Source organism: Lepidochelys kempii, chromosome 17, assembly GCF_965140265.1.
Source record: "Lepidochelys kempii isolate rLepKem1 chromosome 17, rLepKem1.hap2, whole genome shotgun sequence".
NCBI classification, from domain to species: Eukaryota; Metazoa; Chordata; order Testudines; family Cheloniidae; genus Lepidochelys; species Lepidochelys kempii.
The window spans coordinates 12830073-12855524 of record NC_133272.1 but is presented as its reverse complement, the minus strand read 5'-3'; the positions used below and the strand labels follow the sequence as shown (position 1 = coordinate 12855524).

Here is a 25452-nt window from a genome sequence, read left to right as displayed (position 1 = left end):
AAAGTACATGTAATGAGTCTCTCTATATATGTATATACATATGTGTGTGTGTATATACATAAAAACTTCCGTACATAAGAATATATTGTATATGTTCTAAAAACCAGTGGTATTTACTGGGTAATATTTTACTTACAATATATTTTTGAATTTAGCAAGGTTTAGACTATTATTAGATATAACATAGGGAGGGAAGGAGTGGTTGGAACTGAAGCCATCAGGGATCTGAACAGGCCCACACTGGCTTGTTTTAAGTCTGTTAATTGTTTTTGTTTTCTGTTACATACTTTGAAAGACACATGATATTTAACTATAGATCTTTTTGTATATCTGACACCCTGAGAGGCTCAATTGAAGGCATAACTTTATTCAAAACTAACCAGTATCTAATATGTATAAATAGACACACTTTGTGACTTTGGGCAAATCATCTAACCTCTCTGCACCATTTTTCCTTCTTTAAAATTGAAATAACAATTCTTGCTTCAGAGGTACTGCAAGACTTTAAAGCTAAAACATTTTAAGATCCTTAGTTGACAGACATTATATCAGTGAAAAGAGTTATTTACACTCTTTAAAATTTGACTTTCCTTCAAATTATAATCTGGAGAAGAATGTGTTCTGGAGTATATATCTTTAAAAAGAATTCTATCTGAGTATTTTACACATCTAATTGGCTTTCAAGAGTTGAGTCATAGTATGACTTGAGAAAATTTATTAGAGCAATTGAGGGGGAAACAAGTATCTAGCCAAACCACTGTTGCTTATGTACTGGTACTGCAAATCCAGCCTGGGAAGTAAAGTTTAACTGTTTGCCTGCAGGACTGGGTAGGGTCCTTCAGTAACACTGGTACTCAAACAAGAAAGTAAAAAAGAGAGCCAGTTTGTAACAGGGAAAATATCATTGTTTATCCATCTCCATTTGGTGAAATTGTTACAGAAGGAAATGATGCCTTTAAGAGGGTGTTTAAAAACTGGATTGTATAAAATACTTCAATACATAGCATGTTTCCGAACCAGAAGAGGGATTGCGCTGTAGTGCGTTAGTTTAATCTGTTTTGACAGCATTCATTTCTGTACCTTGACAAAAGTGAAATGACTTAAAAAAAAAAACAAAAAAACAAAACAAAAAGGAAACTCCACAAATAAGGGCTTTCATGCTGTCTTTAGAGCCTGGGGAGATCTGTCAGTGCTCTTGCTGCTGCTGGGCTAATTGGTTTTCTCATGTTTGTCATATGGGTGCTTGCCCGAAGATTTAATGAAAAGCAGCCATGTATTCAGATTGCTAACCTTAGGTGATGGATTTTTGGCAACAAAGGGCCCTCCTCTCTTCTTACACGTAAATAGCATGAATGTGCACAGATGTATGTACATGAAGCTCAAGATGGGCTAAAAAAAGGAAAGAACTTGCAGGTGCTGTTCATAGAGAATCTGAACATTATCTGATATATCTTATTCCACCCAGGGCTCAGCTTCACTTTCTGTTTTGGTAAAGCTTTATTACATAATTAAATATTAAAACATTATGCAAGGTTTTAGCTTTTCATATTGAATGCTGAATCTTACATCAGGATTTATTATACATTCTCCCCCTCCCTCATTTAAATAGCTGTTTAATATTGTAGCTGAACCTCAGCTGAAGTTTAATACATTCCTACTTCTGTAAGTAGTTTTTCAACTTGCAGCATGGTCAATTGATAAGTTTAACACCAGTGAGAATATAAATATATAATTTCCCTGTACATCAAGACAGAATTCAAAGCTTTGAAGATAGTAGAGGAGTAAAGGACAGATTTAAAACCTGTCTAGTGAAGAACATTTTAAATAGAGGAGGGGGAAATGACTTGTTCTAGAAGCTGTGGATGTGCAAAGAAGAAAAAAATCTGAATATTGGGGTGGGTGGAATTCTCCCATTTAAAACCTGAAAAATTATTTAATCAAGGGCCAAGTCTCACCACATTGGCACACCCAAAGTTCCCCTTGAAGTAGGATTTGAGTGCTTGTTTACTTGTTGCTGCTATGTTGGCTTTTTTTAGTGCCTGGAGGCCCCAAACAAAACTGAAGCCCCACTCTGCCAAGGTGCTAACACAAAGTAAAAGATAATCCCTGGCCTCAGAGCTTTCAGTCAACAGTATTGCAATCAATTAAGTCAAAACTTGTATTTTGTGATTATTTAACAAATAAATCTGACTCACTAGCACAGTTGGAAATGTAAAATGGCTACATATTTTCTTTATATTTAAAAGTAGTTTACTGGATCTATTATTTCCATAATCTTTTGTTGATAAAATAAACATATTTTTTTTTAAAATTACGATTTTTTTTTTGGTACAAACAACAAGCATACATTTGTAAATAGATGTGTGTTTACATGTACCACTTGAGATGGTTCCAGTTCTCTCTCTACCTCACAGATAGCGAATTAGTTAAGTTTCTTCTTCGTTGGTGCCTGAGCCTTGGTACTAAAGCTGTTCTTTGCTCCTGGCACTTTCTTTCCTGAGGTCAGAATTCATTTGCGCTGTCTGAGTCACCCGTCAATAACTTCTTCAGTTGAGAGGTCCATTTCAGATTCTCATAAGCAAAAGAATACTTATTTTAAAGTTTATGGAAATAGAGCACAAACAACAAAATAAAAATAAAGATATTTGACGTTCCACATTCCAAACCCAAAAAGAAATAGAAATATTTTTGTGGGTGTATTTTGTTTTGACTGCTTTATGAAAGTTCTTCCTCTTTTTCCCCCTCCAAAGCAGTTTTCCTGAAAGCTCTAGAATTTTTTTTAATTGCATTATTTAAACGCGTGTTTTTATTAAGGCATTTGCAACATGTAGAGTTGCATAAACTTGACAAAATTGTTGACAGTCAATTAGTGCCACTAATGATCATTGGTTGCCATTTTCTTTAAATGATAATATTAAATTTATGCTCTTTTTAATTGGGAGCATGCACTTTACGTTCAGATTGTATGCTAAAAATACCTTATGTCTACTTCTAAATTGATTTGATTCAAGCTCCTTACTGAAGTATAAAATTTAATTTATTTTTACCTGATGTCAGTTTTCTGCTGATCATTTCACCTTAACAATTTTATTTAGCTTGGTCTGTTAAACAGATATAATGCAGTAGTTTCTGTCATTGTTCGGACTGATTACATTCAAATTGCTTTGCTGATAACAGAATCATGTTATGAGCCCATTCCTGCAAGTCTTCTATGCGTGAAGCTCCCATTTATGTCTGAGCTCTCATCTTGGAGGGTTTGCAGAATCAGGGTTTTTATTTGATTTACTGAAACATAAAACTTGCTTCATTCCACACAAATTTTACTCTTCTCAAAAAGAGTAAATGAAACTTTCACATTATTTCTGTTGAAGAGGGTTTCCATTAACTTGAGGTATGTTTTAAATTTTTGGCTGATAACAACTGGTGTTGATGCCCTGGCAGCACTCAGGCTTGAGTCCAGTGTTGACCCTCATCCTGTGCCTTGGTCCCAGATCCCCACTTTGTTGCCTTACATACAGTAGAACCTCCTCGGGAATGGAGGTGGTTTGTAACTCTGAAATGTCTCTAACTCTGAACAAAACGTTATGGTGGTTCTTTCAAAAGTTTACAACTGAACATTGACTTAATACAGCTTTGAAACTTTACTATCAGACCCATGAATAAAATGCAGAAATTGAGCTTGTTTTTGGCTTAATTGGCTTGTGAGTTGCTTGTTGGCTAGTTTTTGGCTTGTAACTTGTTGATTGTTTGGCTTGTAGTTTGTTGCTGCTTTTTTCGATCTGCTCCCGGCAAGGAGGGGCAAGCAGGGGCAAAGGGCAAGCAGGGGCAAGGGTGGGAAAGAGTCAGGGATGCACAGCGGGCCCACCACAGTCCCAGACTGCAGGCCGGGGGGATCTAGTTACATAGAGTGTTGGGGTTCTTAGGGATTGGCTTGTTTTGGGCTTGTTTTAAAATGGGATTAGCTTGTTTTTTGACTTATTATGAAAGTCGGGGTGCCTGTTTATTGTGTGAAAGTTGGCAACTGTGTTTTCTATGTAGAAGAAAAATGCTGCTTTTAACCATCTTATTTTAAATTTAACAAGCACAGAAACAGTTTCCTTACCATGTCAATTCTTTTTTTAAACTTTCCCTTTATTTTTTTTTTTTAGTAGTTTACATTTAACACAGTATTGTAATTGTTTTGGGTTTTTTTTGTCTCTGTTGCTGCCTGATTGCGTACTTCTGGTTCTAAATGAGGTGTGTGGTTGACCGGTCAGTTCGTATCTCTGGTGTTCGTAACTCTGAGGTTCTACTGTACCTCAGACTCGCTTAACCTCATCTTTTCTGTTTCCAAGGAAACAGCCCCTGTACCCTAAAATCACCAGCCAAATGCAAACTATAATTGCATTTTAACAAGTCTCTTATTCGGCTTAAAGAATATAATGGACTCAGTTGTACAGTGTTGTACAGGTGTATCTCCACTGACTTCAGTGGTATTGCACCAATGTATCTGAGAGCAGAATTTATTTCCTTCTCCTTTCAATGTGTATGCAATACTCCAGAGATGCGTGGAAAGACTTCACTCCTATCTGTACTGGGTAAGATGTCTGAGTGAGTCATATATTGTATCTCATATGGTCATAAATATTGTCTATGCAGCACTCTTCTCTCTCTCTGTCTCCTGCATTGAGATATGTAGGAAGATTTTTAAAAAGCTGTATAGGATTCCATGCTTATATCAGTGGCTCTATATTGAATTTTAAAACTTTGCAAGTATAAGAACATTCTTTCCTGTCAGCCCTCTAAACTCAACATGGAATCTGAAAGTTGCATCTTTGAGTAATAAAGATGTTGCCTCTGATTTATATCTGTGCAAATCCACTGGAGGCAATGGGGTTTCACAGATATGATAGAAGGCAGAATGTATTTATGTATCTGGAAATGAGACGTGACATTACCTGTATATCTCATTCCTGAGACCACATTTTCTGCCGTTTATCCATCAAGCCAAAATTATTCTAATATTCCAAATTTTTCAGCAGCTTCCAACAGCTGGAGCCCAGTGGGCCAGCTTACCTGTATTGTATTTATTGCTTTATCCTGCTTTATTATATTTAGTAGTAATGCAAGGAACTTACAGGCTTTTATTCTGTAAGATGTGGCTTTAGTAGATAGTGTGAGGCTTGAGATCTATAACCTTTGGTATAGATAAACTTAAGTAACTCATAAGTTATAGGGAACTGAAAGTGGCATGCCAGAGGGGGAATTTTGTCCAGAATACTGACATCAGCCACTCACAGAACACAGGTGACCCCAGCACAGAACATAGCTGACACCAACATCCAGAAAGTTCTGGACAGGACCTCTGACCACAAAGCTGCCATGACAGCAAATTGACGTGTACGTTAATAGGGTAACATCATACATATACTAACCTATAGAAAACGGACAGCTTAAGGGGAAAAATACAAATAAGGACCTCTATTGTATATGCATTGGTCATGGCAGTGTCAGCGTAACCTACTATAAAAGTAACATCCAGGGGCAGCAGGGAGGTTGGAAAGATATAGACCTTGGGAGGGGCCAGAATGATGGCCACCGGGGAAGATGAGGACGATGACGGTGATGAGAAAGATAATGGTTAAGTATGAAAGATAAGGGTGTAAGTATGGACGTCCAAATGTACTTTCTGTATTATCTCTATCTGCTTTGTTGAGTTTAAGTGTGTGAATAATCTTTGCTAAATTATTAATAAATCACATATATATATATATATGGAGAGAGAGAGAGAGAGAGATTCCTATAGTGTGAGTGTTGCACCTGTGCACGTCGGGGTTCCCAAATTATATAACTTTACAATAATCTTACTGGGACAAGAACCTGTTAATCCTCAAGTTAAAATTATATTTACCCAACTTTGGGTCAGGCTACACAGCCAACTTACATTTCTATTCAGGTTTGATTTAAATTATATCCTGCTTTCCCCAAATGTGAAATTGTATCTATTGATTTATTATTTGTTTTTTATCTAGACAGTTCTTGCCTCAAGGAGCTCTCAGTTGCTCTTTTTCCCCCTTTTTTTTGAAGTACTAAGCACACTGTTAAACTTCAGCGAATAATAATGAAATACGTATTTTGAATATTTTTCCTTTCAGTTTGCAGACACTTACATAAGTGACATCTTTGCTTGACCATACCTTTTAGTAGTAGATATCCAGTGGTTCAATTTATTCTGAATATTTTCTTGATAATGGAGCTGACTATTTGTCTTACTAAACAGTGATAATACAGTCATCTGGCTGGCTGTAGACCACACACCGCTTTGGCGCTATCACAGAGAAACAAAAGAATTGAACCAGTCCTCATGGAGTATATCCACTGGAGGAGATGATGGGGACTCATTAATATAATGGAAGTACATGGTATAACATGGAATACATATTCTGTTTCAAGAATTTCTATATATGTACTACGTTCAGTGGTATTAACATCACACCATGGAACTTGTAATTTATCTCCAACTGAAATAGCTGGCATCGTGATAGATATATGTTAATCTGTAATAGTTCCTAGTGCAGTTGTAATTTTTTCTTTTATTCCCACCAGATCTTGATCATCTTGGACTATAATCTTCATGGCGTGAAAATCTGAAGATAATCCGGAGTAAAAGATTGGTTTATTTAAAGTGACTATTGTATCAAAATGGTTGGAAAACTCAAACAAAACTTGTTATTGGCATGTCTGGTGATCAGCTCAGTGACGGTGTTTTATTTGGGGCAACATGCTATGGAATGTCACCACAGAATAGAAGAACGCAGCCAGCCAGTGAGGATGGAAAGTGGGAGAACCACAATAAGAACTGTCTTTAACTTAAAAGCAAATAAAACCTTTGCTTACAATAAAGACATGCCTTTAATATTTATTGGAGGGGTGCCTCGAAGTGGCACTACACTAATGCGTGCCATGCTAGATGCTCACCCCGATATCCGCTGTGGAGAAGAGACTAGGGTAATCCCTCGAATTCTGGCAGTTAAGCAGATGTGGGCCAGATCAAGTAAAGAGAAAATCAGACTGGATGAAGCTGGGGTGACAGATGAAGTTCTGGACTCAGCCATGCAAGCCTTTTTATTGGAAATCATTGTTAAACATGGGGAACCTGCTCCCTATTTGTGTAATAAAGATCCTTTTGCTCTGAAGTCCTTAACTTATCTTGCCAGAATTTTCCCCAATGCCAAATTTCTTCTAATGATACGGGATGGTCGTGCATCGGTGCATTCCATGATATCTAGAAAAGTCACCATAGCTGGGTTTGACCTTAACAGCTACAGGGACTGTTTGACCAAGTGGAATCGTGCCATAGAGACTATGTATAACCAGTGTATGGAGGTTGGTTTTGAAAGATGCATGCTGGTACACTATGAACAACTTGTATTACATCCTGAAAGGTGGATGAGAACTCTATTAAAGTTTCTCCACATTCCATGGAACCAAGCAGTGCTACACCATGAGGAAATGATTGGGAAAGCAGGTGGTGTCTCTCTTTCAAAGTGAGTACAAGTGTTTCTTGGTGTCTTGTATCGATCTAAACTTCACTGTTTAGACATGGCTTGCATTTTGATGCCAAGTATAATTACAGGTTATTGTAGAAATACAAGTGCTGACAAGTCTCAGCAGTAGTGTATTTTCTTTAATCACTTTTCACTATGGCCGTTTTAATGTTCCTGTAGATAAAGAGCAGAATACGCTGCAGCAAGTTGGACCTAAATTCTGCAACAAAGCTCTGTGTCACCAGAGTGGCTGACATGAAATTTTGCAGCAGCTTCATTTGGATTGAAGGGTTTTACTGGATTACGTAGGAAATGAAATAACCCGTACAATTGTCCTTTTTTAGTCTTTTAATTTTGACATTAAATTCAGTTTTTTTCATTGGCCTCAAAGTGTTGTGTGCTTCAGATTTTTATATTGAAAATGCATACTTACCTTGTAGAAGATATCAAGGAAAGTTGTAGGATTTTGCTCTGGGTAAGGGGCAGTTTGGGCTTTTGACCCCCAATAAGGTATAGGAAGTTGTTTGGGATTGTGAGATGAGCATGCTGGATGTTTCTTCTAAAGGTCCCATCACCACTACTAGTACAATCATGGTTTTTCTAACCAGTTGGTGACTTGACTTGCTAAAACAAACACAGAGTAGTTTGCGCAGCAGCATCATTGTGTCATAGCTGTAGCTAACTGTATATTTGCACCTGCCATATTGCCTAACCATGTTTGTATTAATGCATTCTGGGAAAATGTAGGCAGCTACCCTGTTATGCTATACCTCAGCAAGGAATATAGGGTACCTGGACAATGCACACTGAGTGGAACCAGTGCACGTAGGTCACTACGCTCTGGAATATCTTCCTTCCAGCTCCCTGTGCAGTAAGTAGGCCTGGCTACATTGGATTACTTAGGTACAGTTATGGGGGGTCCCATCTCCACTATAAAATGTGCTGAACTGTTCACAAGAAGCTATTGTGACAGCCTAGGCCTCTGGCAGTAGCAAAACACACTACAAGATGCCACATTTACTATTACTATTTATTTATCATAGTTAATGTGAACACAAACCATGTATAGAGCAAAGAAAGCATTAACTGGTTACAAACTCAGTCAAGAATTATGTGGACAGGCTGAAATGATCAGCAAGGAAATAGTTAACAATGGATTACAGCTAAATTATTTAGATTTCAGAATTCATGTCCTTGGATGACTGAAGCAGTTCATTCACATCTCAGAGTTTTTGTTAAGGCTATCTGCAGTTTGGGAAGATTATGTATCAGTTTATATTTCACTTTCTTAATTTTAAATATTTGGATAAAAGCTGATGATGAGCTATGATTACTTAGGTATGAAATCCATCTTTGCATCGGATTAAAGATAATGCCTATCTTATTGACAGTATATACATTTTTTAAGAGATTAGTTATATCTAGGGTTCAATCTTAAATGATTTAGTAATTCCTCAGGAAGCTGAGTCCTAATGTAGAGTGTCTCAAAGAGTTTGTCTACATTAGAGGGGTTTTTTTTAACCTCAGATTCATGGATTCTAAATCAGCTTGAGTTTGTTACCACAATCCAATGTGGAAACTCCACAAATGTGTGTGGAGTGTCTGCGCTAGCCTCTACAGACAGAATGTATACCTCACATTAATTAACAATCTGTCAATTAACTTGCGGTTAAAAGCCTCTCATGTAGACAAACCCAAAGGGAAAGCTGACCTGCTCTATTTGGCATGGCATTATTTTGTAAGTAGTTTTGGTTCAGGTACTGGTTAGTATATTGTCAATACAAGAAGAGTCCTGAAGATATATCTGCCAAGAATATAATCTTTCAGGAAATTTGAGGAACTGTTGTTCCAGTGAAGTAAGACCCAGAATTGGCATACTTTTTCTTTTGGCACAGCCTTCTGAGAGGGTTAGTATTTTGAATATAAGAAACCTGTTGTAGACCAATCTTTTACTAATTGTCTTTCATGCACACTTTGCATTTGACTTCCTGAGTAGAGCTGGGTGAAGTATCCGGGTTTTGATATTCTTGAGGGAGCTTAAACGATTTAGTCTTTCCTGTGATGTCTAACTTACTCTTCACCGACCAGCTCTTTTGGTGTGTCTACCCATATGTGTAGCTGGAGTTTGAGAGAAGTGGAAACTCATTATTCATAATACAGAAAAGTCTTTTTTCTTTCCCCCTCCCATCCTCTTCCTAAACACAGTTCTTTCAATATGTGAATCATGTCTTTTTTGCTTTCCTGATTTTGCAAAGCTTTTACCGTATTATGCCATCTCTGTTGGACTGCCAGAGGGACTCTGGTTACTTTTTATATTAATTAAAAAGTGATGTCCTAGCTGTGGGATGTGCCCAGTTAAATTTCTTGGCCACAGTGTGTGTAACTACCTGTCTGTGCTCAGGTACTCTTGCAGTAGAAGAAAGAAAGAAGGAAGCTCCTCTCATAGTGAGTAGGGTCACTACTTTTTTCAGTTGATTCAAATAAACTAGTAAGATTAACTGAACAGTGGAGAGGATAAAGGCTAACCCTAAACAGTTGGGTAAGCCAACAGGCAAAATCCTCTCATTTACACTGATGAATCCTTCAAAAACCTACAGCAAAGTAATTTTATATTAAAAATTGGAAACGAGCTATTAATGGCTACTTGTTAGATCCGTAAGCCAGTATTTAGTACAGAGTGGGTTTTAAAGACTTTATATTGATTTCTGGCATCCCCAGTAAAATATCAGGCTACTGATGCTGCTGCAGAGGAAATGGTTGCCTTTGTGGCAAGGGAAGATGTAATGCAAAGAAATTCACTCTTCTGTGCCACTGTCCATACTTTTGATTGTCATCATTAATGAACATTTTATATTGTGGTAGTGTCTGAGGTCCAGTTTGCTTGTGGTCTTTATTGTGCTAAGTGCTGTACAGACATAATCAATGACAGCCGGTGGCCCAAATTGCTTACGGTCTAAAAGGTTGGATAATACTTTTTTTAAATATAAGAGCAGAGATATTTTGACATGAGCCCTTTTATTTATTAAAAAGGGTTATCATGTTGATTGGAAAGATGGGTATACAAGTTTGCAAAAACCCCGTTGGTCTGAGGAATAAGCTAGATATGGGAAGTGGCAATGGGATGTTTTGGGGAACAGGCCATAAAAAAAATGCAATGGTAAACTTACACTACCATTGAACTAATGGTTTGAGTCACTGGCATGTGGATTGCATAGGTACTCTTTGCAGATGCCTTCAGGTGGCTGATGGAGACCAGTGGTCCATAAAATGGAAGATAATGAACTGGGAAGTCCTCCTCACATAATATACAGTTGGTTCAGAAACAAGGATTGGAAAAGATGAGATTGGTATCTAAGTGCCTCATAAGTATTTAGAAATAGAAAATAGACAGCTTTCTAATGAGTCCCTGCTTATGTTGGAACCTTGGGAAGCAATTGGATTTTTCAGGCCCACCTCTGTTTGTTCTGATACACTGTAATGACTTTGAGTCAACAGTAACGTGCCTGAGTCACAAAAACTAACAAACCATTAGAACACTCGTGTCTTCAAGGGTGTTAGTCTCTATAGTGTTAATTTTACTCTAAAGGTAGTCGTTGTATTTTCTGTTGGAATAATGATTTTTAAACTGGACACTCCTAAAAATGTGGGAGGATCCAAACCAGCTTTATGTGCAATATCACTTCAGTGTACTGTGCAGGGATTGATTACTTCTTATTAATGTAAGGATTCTGACTTCTCTATCTCCCTTGCACTGATTTATTTAAAAAAAAAGGGGGGGGGGGCTCCAGTGTGATTTTTATTGCTAGTTTTGTTTTTGGGAGTAGTACTATGTCTCTTAACCCTGTTTCTTAAGAAGTATTTATACTTTATCACTTGATTACCAGTTCTGTTCATTCCCTCTGGGGCACCTGGGATTGGCTGCTGTCAGAAGACAGCATACTGGGCTAGATGGACCTTTGGTCTGACCCAGTTTGGCCGTTCTTATGTACCAACATTTATTGAGCATTTGCTCAGAGGTGTAGTTAATGCAAACATTTAATGTGTAACTTCCAAACATTTGCATGGGTGTTCTCCTGACTCAGACCTCTCCACAAGGGATTGTGAATTGTGTACATGTTTGTAATAGATTGAGCGGGTGCAGATGTCAAAATGCTGCCGGAACACAAAAGTAGACTGCCACCTGTGACTTCTCCTGAAGTAATAAACCCCACCTAGTCTTTCGGGCAATGGCAGGATGGAACCAGTTCCCCAGCTCCCTGTAGCTAATCACTAATTCTTCAGATAATTTCCCTCTCTACTAGATCACCAGTTCCAAATAAAATATTAAATTATTTTAATGTATAAAATACAATTTAAAAACCCTGGATCCCTGACCAAGCAGTCTACAATATCAAACTCCAAACAGTTTATTGCTCAATGTTTTTCCCCAAAACTAAATTATCAATCTTATCTGATGTGATATTTGATCCCATTCACTCATGTCATTGGTTGTGCCATTTCAAGGTAGTTGAAACAATAAACACTTAATAAGTAGTACTGATAAGTTAATCTGTGTCCTGGTCACTTAAATAAATTGTTTTAAATAAAGTTGTTTTAAATAAAGTAAAACAAATCAATACAGTTCTATTGGCCATTTTCAATTGTATTTAGTTTTATGGGCTTTTTTCCTGTACACTGAAATACTGAGTACAGTAAAGTGTGATCTTTCCCTTGGCATATCTTCCATTGTAATGGTTGTAGTATAACAGCTTTCTCAAGTGTTTGATTTCATTCAATATTAACATTACCTACTATCTCTCATTTTATCTTTTTTTAGTCAATGCAGTGATGTAAATATAGGGCAAGTGTTCTCTGTAGCAGCTGCTATCAAGGGTAGTGACTTTGGGAAATGTGCAGACCATTGTGGATGGCTTTAATACGCTGGGGTTCCCTAACTGCGGTGGGGTGATAGATGGAACGCATATCCCTATCTTGGCCCTGGAACACTGGGGCGGCCAGTACATAAACCGCAAGGGGTACTTTTCCATGGTGCCGGTGTTGGTACATAGGTAGCATAACTGAGATTATCCTTCTATTCTGTATAAGGAAGGAGTTTCTGATCCTTCACAGAATTAGGCCATATGCACAAATGGAACCCCATTCTTACTTCAGTTCTGCCATATATTTCAAACTATTGTCTGATAATGCTCTAGAATATAGTAGTTTCCTTATTGATTCTCTTGTGTCAGTAAATATGTTTGTGCTTTTTCTCCTTTGTCTTATCTTCTAGCTATTATTTAACAGCCCCATTATCTTATTCATAAAGCATCACATCCAGTAATGACTAACCATCTGTTCCTTAAAAAATGACCAATGGCTTATGTTAGTAGTGAACAAACCGATCAAACGTCAATATCTTTGTGCATTGATTGGTCTTTTACTGGAATATTTTCTTGGCCAGAACAACACAGATGGAACTGGTAACGTGGTCTTGATTATTACAAAGGCGTTCATATAGGCTCTGTAACAGTTGTTTCCCTCATAAGTCAAAGTTAGTAAGTATGTCATGGTTTGATTTACTTTTTTATTACAACATTGTGTTATGTACTGTTAAAACTTTTTTGCTTGTCAGGATATTTGACAGTATGTACTACTGCACCAAAATTGAGTGCATGGTGCGTTGTAAATTGGCAGTAATCAACTTTTGTTCCACTTAAGAACTGGCTCAGAACCAAATTATTAGTATTAGATAATTATTCTGGAATTATAACTGAATTGCAAAATCTTGCAGACTCTATCTCCTTATCCTAAACCTTCTGATTGAGTTGGAGTAAATCAGTGCATCGCTGTCTGTATATCAGCAAATTATGTTTACTGTTGTGACCTTTGGATTTTAGGTTTCCATTTCATTTTGTTACTTCGCTAACATTGCTGCTTAATTGTGGGATCCAAAAAGCTTCCTTTTATCAGCAGAAATATGGGACTAACATGAGCTTTGAATTGGGAGGGAGGTTCCTAATCTGCAGAAAGGAGAACGAGGAGGTACAGAGCACTTATGCACCCTCGATGCCATTATTCAAGATTCCAATTGCACATAAATGAGGCACATGGATATCTGCAATGCAGTGTACACCCACATCATCTTAAAGAACCAGTTACTGAAGGATAAGTAAGAGTTCTGTATTGAAGGAGACTATGGCGTTGTCTACATGGTGCAGGAGTGTGCGCCAGTGGGGCTCTCCCTGCTAGAGCAGGCTTTCTTCGAGTGCACGGAAAGACTACTCAGAAGCCGACGTAGCCGCCTCATTGATATTGTGACTTCCTCTTTCTCAGGTGATCAGTCTTGGAGTTCTGGAGCTTCAGTCTTCCCTTAGGGGGTTTTTCAACCTGAAAGGCAAACCTTCTCGCCCATATCCTTGATTTCTATAGCTTGTGAACTTCGCTTACCGAGCCTTGTAGCATCTCCTCCAAGATCTTTGGAAAAGTCAGATGCAAGGCCTACCAAGGAGCCATGTAACCATGTCCAATCAGGTTAGAATTAAGTCCTTTTTAGCTAGTTGTCAATTCCAGAAAAGTCCCATTTAAACAAAGTATTTGGGGTTTTACATACCACAGAGACTGAAAGTCCATGACATCCCCATTCTGTGTCTCATCCCCTCAAAAATCAGAATTTGGACATAAAACCTCTTTGAGGAAGAGGGTGCACTTTGGGTGAAAAATCTGATGATGACACATCACTACTTTACAGAAAGTTCAATTAGCAATTATTCACCCAGCAAAAAAATAGGAAATAAATTGGAACTTACGACAAATTTACAGTAATCTTCCTGTTTATAGAACTAGGCTACGAGTGACATAGGTTATCTCCTGAAACTTTCACCATGATAGAGGGAGCTTACTTTAAAACGTCTGAATATGAAACTCATTTAAGATTTTCAGTTTTATATAGAGCCTGTATTCTCATGAAGGCTGTTTCTCTCTCACAGATATATTGGTCACTTTCAGATAAGTGGTTTGCAGAATCCTGAGGCAAGGACATTTTGCCTTCACGTTCTTTTCCCCTCCTAGTTTTTGGCTGAGTTCCATCGTCCATGCTCCGCTCTACTAGTGGTAACTCGGGATACGAGATGCATCTAATGAATATTCTGACTTTTTGTTTTGGTTCCGCTGCTGCCTTGAATGGGCAGTGATTATGGGTGTCTTCGACTGCATTTGCTTAATAATCTTCATCTTCATTCTTTAGTTTCTTATGCTGATGCTGCTGGAGCCTCATTATTATTAAGAGAACAGGAATAGCAATTTTATTTCAGTTTGGCTTCTATCTAACTAAGGCCTTTAAAGATGTATATTGCAGGATTTGTAGTAGCACAAAACATTCTGTGGTTTGAAGTGTAATAGCCAGCATGGCTGTTGAAGGAATGTATTGTAGTATGTAGTAGTCTAGCCATAAGGAGTATTGTTAATATATCCCTGGCATTTGCCACCTAACTGAAAGCAGCTGTAGTGACCACAAATGCAAAGAAATGCCATTCCTTTTTCAATGAGGATTTGGCAATGGTTTTTTTAAACAAATATTTTTTAGGTTATTGTGAAAATAGCTGAGTAGGCAGAAATAGTACTGGAATATTCTTTTTTTGCAGATCAATTTTTTTTCTTTGTTGCTGCCATGCAGAGACAGAAGTGCTTGTGGTTAGCTCTGGATTACATGCTGTCAGCTGTTTCACTATCTCAACTATTACTGCACTTTTCAAGTAGCACCTGGAACTGCTATCGTGTGTGTCTGTTTCTCATCTCCCTCCCTCATTTTCATGACTTCCTGCTCAGATGCTCTAGACTAAGGTTCTTTTCCTGGTTTTGTCCTTTTTTTCCTGTGTTAAATATTTTTCTGTGGAGACGTGATTTACTTAAGCAAAAACAAATTTGGTACAGTATTTTCTGGGAATTAATGATTTCTGGGAGGTGCTAATGTGCTTCTAGCATTAGCCCAAAGCAGTTGTTAACTGCCAGGAAATGTCCTGTGCTGATGTTATTGCGGTAAGCGATGAAAAAGGCAAGGGGCAGGACGTGGATTTTTTTCTTTAAAGTTTGAAGTGCTGTTTGTCATGTGCAGGGCATTCAGTAAGTGCCCTGTATGTTACTTATATTACAATAGCCCTCTGGGGCCTCATCTCTGATTGGGGTTCCATCATGGTTCTGTACAAACAATTATTAGCCAATCCGATTTACATAGATCTTATTGCAACACTTCTTGTTTTGTAGAGTCAGAGTGCAAACACAAGTGCAATCTTTGCTAATTTTGAGAGGGGCATTTCAGTTTTGATCTGTTGTGTTTTTTTCGCTCTGTGAGTCTTTGAATGTCTGAGAACCTTCAAAAGTGTAACGCTAGTAAGAGTTGACTTCAGTGGTTGTGCTCATCTTTTGGGTCCTGTCCCATCTCTGCGGACTTCTTTTGATGTCATGACGCTTTGTGCTGTATTCCCTTTGCCATCTCAGTCCTCCTAAAATCCAATTCTAATGATTCTCTAAGGATATGTCTACAGTACGAAATTATTTCAAAATTATTCTATTCGAATTTTCGGAAGCTATTTTATACATTCCGTCTTCTGTGTCCCCACTAAAGCATGTGAATTCAGCAGATTGCGTCCACAGTACCAAGGCTAGCGTTGAATGTCGGAGCGGGACACTGTGGGTAGCTATCCCACAGTTCCCGCTGCCCATTGGAATTCTGGGTTAAGCTCCCAGTGTGTGATGGGGCAAAAACATTCTCGCAGGTGTTTCTGGGTGTGTGTCGTCATAAAGCTATGGCAGACAATGGTTTCGCACCTTTTTGGCATGCAGACGCCATACTGCTTTCAGCAGACGGTGCGCCGCTGCTCTCCATGAATCCACCTCTCCAACTCAACTGTGGTTGGCCATCGTGAACCGAGCAGCACAGCTTCCGCCGCCAACTCTGCTCTTCCGCTATTGCCACGCTTCCGAGCTTCTCCATGTTGTCTGTCCTGGGCTCCCACCTCCGTGAAAGCCACAGAAGACAACCATTTTCTGCCGTTGTTCGGCTACCATGAACCGAACTGCACAGCTTCCGTTGCCACTGTGATCTCCTACATTTTGCCCTCTTTTCCCAGGATTACCCGTGTAGGCGCCATAGCCATGGAGCCCGATCAGATCTCCGCTACAGTTTTGACCATTGTAAATACCTCGCGCATTATCCAGCAGTAGGTGCAGTACCTGCAAAACCGGGCGAGGAAGCGACAACAGCGCGATTACTATACCGATGAGGACACAAAAACACAAACGTTCCTAGAAGCACAACATGTGGCGATTGGGAGATTGTGGTGCTGTTGGGCCAGGTTCATGCTGTGGAACGCCGATTCTGGGCCCGGGAAACAAGCACAGACTGGTGGGACCGCGTAGTGTTGCAGGTAAGGGGTGATTCCAAGTGGCTGAGAAACTTTCGTATGTGTAGGGCCACTTTCATGGAACTTTGTGACTTGCTGTCCCCTGCCCTGAAGCGCAAAGACACCAAAATGAGAGCAGCCCTCACAGTTGAGAAGCGAGTGGCCGTAGCCCTGTGGAAGCTTGCAACGCCCGACAGCTACCGGTCAGTTGGGAATCAGTTTGGAGTGGGAAAATCTACTGTGCGGGCTGCTGTGCTGCAACTAGCTAACATAATCATTGACCAGCTGCTATCAAGGGTAGTGACTTCGGGAATGTGCAGACCATTGTGGATGACTTTAATGCGCTGGGGTTCCCTAACTGCGGTGGGGCGATAGATGGAACGCATATCCCTATCTTGGCCCCGGAACACTGGGGCGGCCAGTACATAAACCGCAAGGGGTACTTTTCCATGGTGCTGCAAGCACTGGTGGATCACAAGGGACGTTTCACTGACATGAACGTGGGATGGCTGGGAAAGGTGCATGCCGCTCGCATTTTCAGGAACTTTGGTCCGTTTGAACAGCTGCAGGAAGGGACTTACTTCCCAGACCAGAAAATTACTGTTGGGGATGTTGAAATGCCTATAGTTATCCTCGGGGACCCAGCCTGCCCCTTAATGCCATGGCTTATGAAGCCGTACACAGGCACCCTGGACAGTAGTAAGGAGCAGTTCAACTATAGGCTGAGCACGTGCAGAATGCTGGTAGAATGTGTTTGGACATTTGAAAGCGCGCTGGCGCAGTTTACTGACTCGGTTAGATCTCAGCACAACCAATATTCCAATTGTAATTACTGCTTGTTGTGTGCTCCACAATATCTGTGAGAATAAGGGGGAGATGTCTGTGGCGGGGTGGGAGGTTGCGGCAACTTGCCTGACGGCCAGTTTCGCACAGCCAGACACTAGGGCGATTAGAAGAGCGCAGCAGGGCGCGTTGCACATCAGAGAAGCTTTGAAAGCCAGTTTCATGACTGGCCAGGGTACGGTGTGAGAATTGTTTGTTTCTCTTAAAGTTACCTGCCCCATATATATATAATATGAAAGGAAATAAAGTCACAATTGTTTAAAAAACGTTCTTTATTATTTGTTGCACAAAACATTGAGAGAAATCAGAAGCTAGATGGGGGTGGGAGTTGGGTTAGGGCGGTGGAGAAGGGGGGAAGGACAAGTCCAGAAACCAAATCAAAATTTAGGATATGCCAGCTTTCTGCTGCTTGTGCAATCTTCTGGGGTTGACTGTGTGGGTTCCCGTAGCCTCCCCTGTTGTGTTCTTGGGCGTCTGGGTTAGGAGGCTATGGAACTTAGGGAGGAGGGAGGGCGGTTATTTGGGGGCTGCAGCAGCAGTCTGTGGTCTTGCTGCCTTTCCCACATTAGATCCACCATACAGCGGAGCATGTCAGTTTGCTCCCCGATGAACTTGACCATAGCATCCTGCCTGCTCTCATCGTGTGCGTCCCTCCTCTCTTTGTATTCATGTAATGCTTTATGCGACTCCGCAATTGTTTGCCTCCATGCATTCAACTGGGCCCTATCAGTGCGGGAGGACTGCATGAGCTCGGCAAACATGTCGTCCCGAGTTTGTTTTTTCTGCCTTCTACTCTGGACCAGCTTCTGGGACCGAGTAGACAGGGGCCGCATTGAAACGTTTGCATCTGCTGCAGGAGGAGAAAAAGGGAGGGTAGTATTTTAAAAGATACATTTTAGAGAACAAAGGGGACACTGTTTCTCAGTGAAACAGGCAATTCATAGTACACAGCACATATTCTTTCTGTACAAGGTCTCATTTTGCCTCCTATACTGAAGTGCCTGCCACTTTGGTGTGAGTAAGCCATCACATGCGGCCAGGCAACAGAATTCAGCTTGCAGGCAGCGGCCAGGCAACAGAATTCAGCTTGCAGGCAGCCTGCGGGCTCTCTGGGATGATCGCTCCATGCAACCCACCCCGCCCCCACACACACACCGCGGGGCTCTGATGAGCCTCTGAGCAGGGATGAGCTCTTTAAACTAAACGCAAACAGCCCAGCGTGGCTGGGTTTTCCTCCACCCCCCACCGCGTGGCTCCGATCAAGCTCTCGCTCACCAGAAGTGCCTTCTCCAGGGTCATGGCCCGGGAGCATACTTTGGGAGTAGGGGGAGTCTATTGGCTCCAGTGTTAAGAATAGTTCCTGGCTAGGGGGGGAAACAGATTCCCCACTTGCCGCCTGTGCACTGTCCTCCTCCTCTTCGTCCTCCAAAAACTCATCCTCCTCGCTCCGTGCTACTCCCCCCTTGCAGGTGTCCATGGACAGTGATGGGGTAGTGGTGTCTTCACTACCCATAATTGCATGCAATTCACGGTAGAAGCGGCATGTATGGGGCTGTGACCCAGAGCACCCGTTTGCCTTCCTGGCTTTTTGGTATGCTTGCCTGAGCTCCTTGATTTTTGTACGACACTGTTCTGTGTCCCTGGAGTAGCCTCTTTCCGTCATGGCCCTGGAGACTTTAAGATACGTATTTGTGTTCCTTTTTTTGGAACGTAGTTCTGCCATAACAGATTTGTCTCCCCAACATGCAATGAGATCCAGTACCTCCCATTCGGACCATGCTGGAGCTCGTCTGCGAATCCGGCACTGCATGGTCGCCTGTGATGGTGGACTCTGCATGGTTGCCTGTGATGGTGTACTATGCTGATGGTCACTTGTACTGATGGTGACCAAACAGGAAATTCAAAAGTTCCCAGGGCTTTTACTGCCTACTTGGCTAGTGCATCGGAGTTCAGAGTGTTGTCCAGAGTGGTCACAAGGGAGCATTCTGGGATAGCTCCCAGAGGCCAATATCATCGAATTGCATCCACAGTACCTGTAACCCGGAACTGTGATCTCGATTTTAGTGCTACTCCACTTGCCGAGGTGGAGTACAGAAATCGTAGTAAAGAGCCCTTTAAATTGAAAAAACTGGTTTGGTCGTGTGGACGGAACCAGTTTTATTTCGAGGTAACTCGGCTAATTCTGAAATAACTGCATACTGTAGTCCAGGCCTAAGTGGGAAACTCATGTACACTCCATTTAAAACTGCAGCAAAGTAGAGAAGGACCAAAACCAACCTGTTTCTCACTGGCATCCCTTTTGATGACTTACTTCAAAACTAGAAGGGATTCTCACAGCTTCCACTTGAAAAAATAGACGTTCATTAGTTTTCACTGTAATCTGTGGGAGTGCTTGGTGTTCAGCGTCACTGAAAATGAAACTACTTATTTGGTTGCTTGAGTATGAAATTAGTGGTCTCGTTTTTAGGCATGTGCTTTTGAAAACTTTGACCTTGGACCCCAGAAAATTGGAAATTTTAATAGAATACTTCTCCAAACCAGACATCCTCAAAGTCAACTAGCTGCTTATGAATCAGTAATTATAATCATTACCTATGAGGCAAAAACTGTTCAGTCTCTTCTCACAATTATCAGATTAATTAGATACGCTCATTATTATTGTAAAGTGACTTAAGTCAATGAAGTTATGGCACTTTGGCTCCCTATCTTGAAGCTACAGGGACTATTCGATCAAATTTCCCTTTATTTTTCTCAAGAGATATCTGCTGTCTTAATTCTGAGTCAGTTACCAATTGCTGAGTCTTACCTGGAATCTCCATGCTTCATTAACTTGCATTGTTTCCTGTTTGTTCTAGTAGAGAGGAGTCTTTTTAATAAAGCAAGAGTTTGGCTAGTGTTCTTGTGTTTTGGTTTTTAAATGTAGACTAGAACTTGGTTTTATGGCCTATGCGATGATCATGGGCAAATCCCTTTGCCTCTTTGTGCCTCAGTTTCCCTACCTGTAAAGTGGGGGGAATGATAATTACTGTCTTTGTAAAGTGCTTTGAGATCTACTGAAGAAAACTTCTGTAACAAGAGCTAGGTATTAGAGCCTAGGTAGAGCCTTTTGTGCTTAAAATGCTTTCCATCAGTAAGTTAGGTACAGGTAGTGCATTGACTGTAGGCAGACATGACAGCTATGTATTTAGCAATAGTTCCCCTACATGTTTAGCTATTCAGTTGGAATTGCAGTTGTATGATGACATACCACGTGGTGTTACTTATGGTACAGGAGTTAAATATCCCCCGAGGGACTTTTTGTGGAAAGGTTTTGATTTTAATCTGTTTTCACAGAAAAAAGATGAATACTAACATCTAAGGAGCTGTGTACTTTTCTAATTAGGAAGAAAGTTTGGAAAAATGAATCAAAGTATTTTACTTCATGGTAGAGTCTAGAACTATTCAGTCTGTGCTGTGGACCATATATTAAATAGCTGGGAGTCAACATTTTATTAGCACATAGTGTGTCAATTTTCCTAAACCCATAATAAAAAGCTGAGTTGTACATGATCTTATCCAAGGAAGAAGTGACCATAGAAAAGAGTGGGTAACACAGGATTTTAAAAAAATCCTTCTGAGTCCTACTTATAGTCCAGGAGAAATGATAAACAACAAACCCTGATTTTTCCCTGTTTTCTTGCTGTCCCTGTGTATGTATGGACCAATGTCTTATCTCCTAACAGCTTTATGTAAACATGCAATTATGAAAAGACCTAAAGATCTCAATGCCAATTACACAGTAAACAGTGGTTGAGTGAAAAATAGTAGCTACTTCTTTTTCTTTTTGCAGAGTTGAAAGATCTACAGATCAAGTAATCAAACCAGTCAATGTGGAAGCTTTGTCCAAATGGGTTGGAAAAATACCTTCAGATGTTCTACAAGACATGCCAGTGATAGCGCCGATGTTAGCAAAACTTGGCTACGACCCATATGCCAATCCACCAAATTATGGAAAGCCAGATCAAAAAGTTCTTGAAAACACACGAAGGGTAATGTATTTTTGTATATGAAATCTAGTTGGCTAAAAGTGTATCTTCCGTTATGAAAGAAATGTTGAGGAGATTTTGTTTTAATGTGGACTATAAAACAGTAATTTATTGCTTTCCTAACTGCAACTTTTTAAAGAGCTTTTGGAGGAGATTTTCATAGGCACTATGAACAGTTAGGCCTCCAACTCCCATTGACTTTCAATACGATTTGGGTGCCTAATAGCCCATTATGCCTTTGAAAATGACTCCCTTCATTGCTGCCTCCAACATACTGGCATGCATGGAGTTGTTAAAGAGCTTCAATGTTGAGTATTATAGGAAAGCGTATAAGACTATGAGATTTACCATTGCAGATCAGACCATTACTTCTGCCTCCCAATGGTTTTAGAGAAAGTGAATCACTCTCCCACATCCCATGATGCACTAGCTAACTGAGTATACTTAAGGGAAGAAGGAAAATCCTTCCTGAGCTCCTCCGTGACTCATCTGCAAAGCAGGAGAATGAAATACTCCTGTTTTAGGTTTCTCAGATACAAATATTCATTGATATAAATATTTCTAGCTCCTCTTTAAAGATCAAACTACAGAGATTTTTTTAAAACTCTTGTTTTTCATTAACCATTTGTTTCTGTACTATGGTGAATCTATTGCTGTGTCAAGCTTGGAATTGCTTTGTATCTTTTCTTTTGCATTTTCCAAATCTCAGAAGCAGGAAAAAAGTTTCTTTTTTCCTTTCTCCTGTTGGCACTTTATAGTTTTGTGTGATGAAGTGTAAAATGAAGATGCTCCCAAGACTCTCCAAGCTCAGTGGCAGAGATTTCCTTAGGCTCTCTCTCTGAGGGCCATTTTTCCTTAGGACTATTAGCCAACTTTTCCCTCTCGCTCCAGTTTGATCTGACTGGCAAGGGGTGGGGCTTTGGGGAAACACTTGAAGAAAGGCTTTGGACTTCCCTAATGTAACAGTAGATTCCCAGTTGATTCACTGGTTGAGTAGGGTCCTGTTTACAACATTAAGGGACTCATAGAATCATAGAAATGTAGGTCTGGAAAGGACCTCAAGAGGTCATCAAGTCCAGGTCACGGCACTGAGGCAGGACCAAGTAAACCTAGACCATTCCTGAAGGGTGTTCATCCAACCTGTTCTTAAAATCCTCCAATGATGGGATTCCACAACCTTCCTTGAAAGCTTCTTCCAAAGCTTACTTATAGATAGGTTTTTTCCTAATAGCTCTCCTAAATCTCTCTTGCTGCAGATTAAGCCCATTACTTCTTGTTCTATTTCAGTGCATGTGGAGAACAATTGATCTCAGTCCTCTTTATAACTTTGATTCCTGTGTTTGGTTTCCTCATGTAATTTCAACTCATCTTCTACATCATCACTTGGGATTCTTCTCTTCAGCAGATACTTGTCTGTTGGCCATATTCCCTGCTCCTCTGCTCCTCCTGTTCCAGTAACATGGCAAACAGGAAACTCAGGTTGACAGTTGGAGAAGACGTGGGCAGGCCCCCGAAACTGGCATGATGGTTGGCTTCTGTTGCTACGGTTAAAACTGATCCTATGTGCTTTGTTTAGCCTGATGTGCGTGTCCCTACATTCACTTATGTGTCTTCGGATGTTGCCTTCACTCAGAGACCTTTAACCTGCCTCCTTCTGTCCTCTCTTGCCTTCCCACAAATTCAAATTATTCAGAGATCCTTGGTCTCCGATACCTCCCTACTTCCTTGAATAGTTTCCTTCTCTCCTTCTTGCTCTAAGCACCATTTTAGGATCACCTTTTTCAGATGGTCAAACTAAGGTCCATAAATGCCAGCCTCTAAAAAGGAAACTGTTCTTTTCATAAAAGAGTTTATCCTAGATTTAGCAGGTATTTGCCCCAGTACTCTAGCTTCTTCTCACACTTAAGTGCTCCAAATGAGATGATTTGAGTTACCTATTTGCTAATGAAGATGTGGAGCACTTGGCTGGATTAGTTAATTCCGTTTTCAAGATAGCCAAACCAGCAATCCAGTCTCTCATCTGCCAACCCCCACCACAAAACAGGTATTTGCTTCCAGAGAACTTGGTTCTGGAACCCTTTGGACTGAAACTTTTTTGGCAAGTCCCTAGCAATGGCCCTAAAGGACTCCTCAAACCTGAATAGAATTTCCAGTCTTGCCCAATCCTTTTGATCCACCTGAGCCAGGAAAATCTTCACCAAAACTAACCGTAGAAACACTCCCAATGAAGGATTTTTTATTTTATTTTATTTTTTTTGCAAGATAGTGGAGCTCTTGTAGCTCAGCTGTACTATTTCCCCTTATAGGTAGGCTCAAGAATTTTTGTCTGTCTGAGTCAGTACCACTATGAATGAGCCTGCTCTCAAGACTTTTAAAGAAGGAATTTCAAGAGCTATTCCCTGCTGTCTCTTTGTCTGTTTAAAAAAATGAAGCTTTCTAGACTGTAGCAAAGTTTTCTTTCTCTTGAAGCAATATTCCCAATGTCCTCAAAAGACAGACACTGATTTCTGTTCTTGATTCTTCACGGTGATGAAAAGAACATAAGGTTTTATCCATTCCATCCTCCATCTCTCAGTATGCAAAACGTACTTCAGAATGGAGACGTTGAACCAAGCAACAGACTCTCCTCCTACTCTCCGTCACTCAAGCTGTCTTATGCTTCACAAATCTCAAGAAGGCTTATCTTCATGTGCCAGGAATTCCATGCCACCAACATTTCCCACACTTCACAATTGGGAATCACTTCTCAGTTCCACACAGTACCATTTGACTTATCTCGTGCTCCTCCATTGATCATAAAAGTTGTTGGTCATCCCAGTAGCCAGCCTGAGATGTGGGCTTCCAGGTCTACTACTAGCTGTATGACCTACTGATGAAGGTACAATCCTATGTGGTGACAATTTGCCATGCCCTCTGACCCTACGTGTTCCTGGGACATTGTGGATTCATAATGAACTATAGAATAGCTGAAACTGTTGTTTAGGCTTGGAAGGATTAGCTTTCTATCAGTAAACGACTGTAAACTTTGATTTCACCATACACATACAAGGACTGAGTGGACTTGTAGGCTCTGAAATTTTACATTCTTTTGCTGTTGAGTGCAGTTTTGTAACCAAAAAAAAATCTACATTGGTAAGTTGCAGTTTCACAACAAAGAGATTGCACTACAGTATTGTATGAGATGAATTGAAAAATACTATTTCTTTTGTTTATCATTTTTACAGTGCAAATATTTGTAATAAAAATATACACTTTGATTTCAATTATAACACTCAATACAATATATACGAAAATATAGGAAAAACATCCAACATATTTAATAAATTTCAATTAGTATTCTATTGTTTAGCAGCGCAATTAAAACTGCGATTAATTGCGATTAATTTTTTTAATCTCAATTCATTTTTTTGAGTTAATCGCTCATGAGTTAACCGCTTTTTACCTGCTGCTTCTATAGACTTTCCATTTTTTGGAAGATGCACCACATTCAAGAAACTCCTTCACACTCTCTCATTGCCTAGAAAAACAATGTAGTATTTCTAACTTCTACTAAAATTGTATTTTCTGACTCTGAAGTTTGCCCATTTTTATCCATCATGTTGACTGAGAGGATTAATAACCTTTGTGGCCATTTCCATAAAACAGTATTAAATTTAAACTTTCCCAGTTACAGCAGTTCTG

General features: G+C 40.0%; 1 protein-coding gene across 2 annotated transcripts in view; it reads left to right on the top strand.

The window, feature by feature from the left end:
• The window catches only part of TPST1 (tyrosylprotein sulfotransferase 1), a 61126-nt gene that overhangs the window by 10133 nt on the left and 25541 nt on the right, over positions 1-25452 (top strand). For both annotated transcript variants that reach the window (XR_012155480.1, XM_073315996.1), the window contains exons 2-3: positions 6586-7526; positions 21576-21774. Coding sequence is in view for 1 of the 2 variants with exons in the window: in XM_073315996.1 (XP_073172097.1) it covers positions 6682-7526; positions 21576-21774 (1044 nt within the window). In the remaining variant the exon portion in view is untranslated. The remainder of the gene's footprint in view (positions 1-6585; positions 7527-21575; positions 21775-25452) is intronic.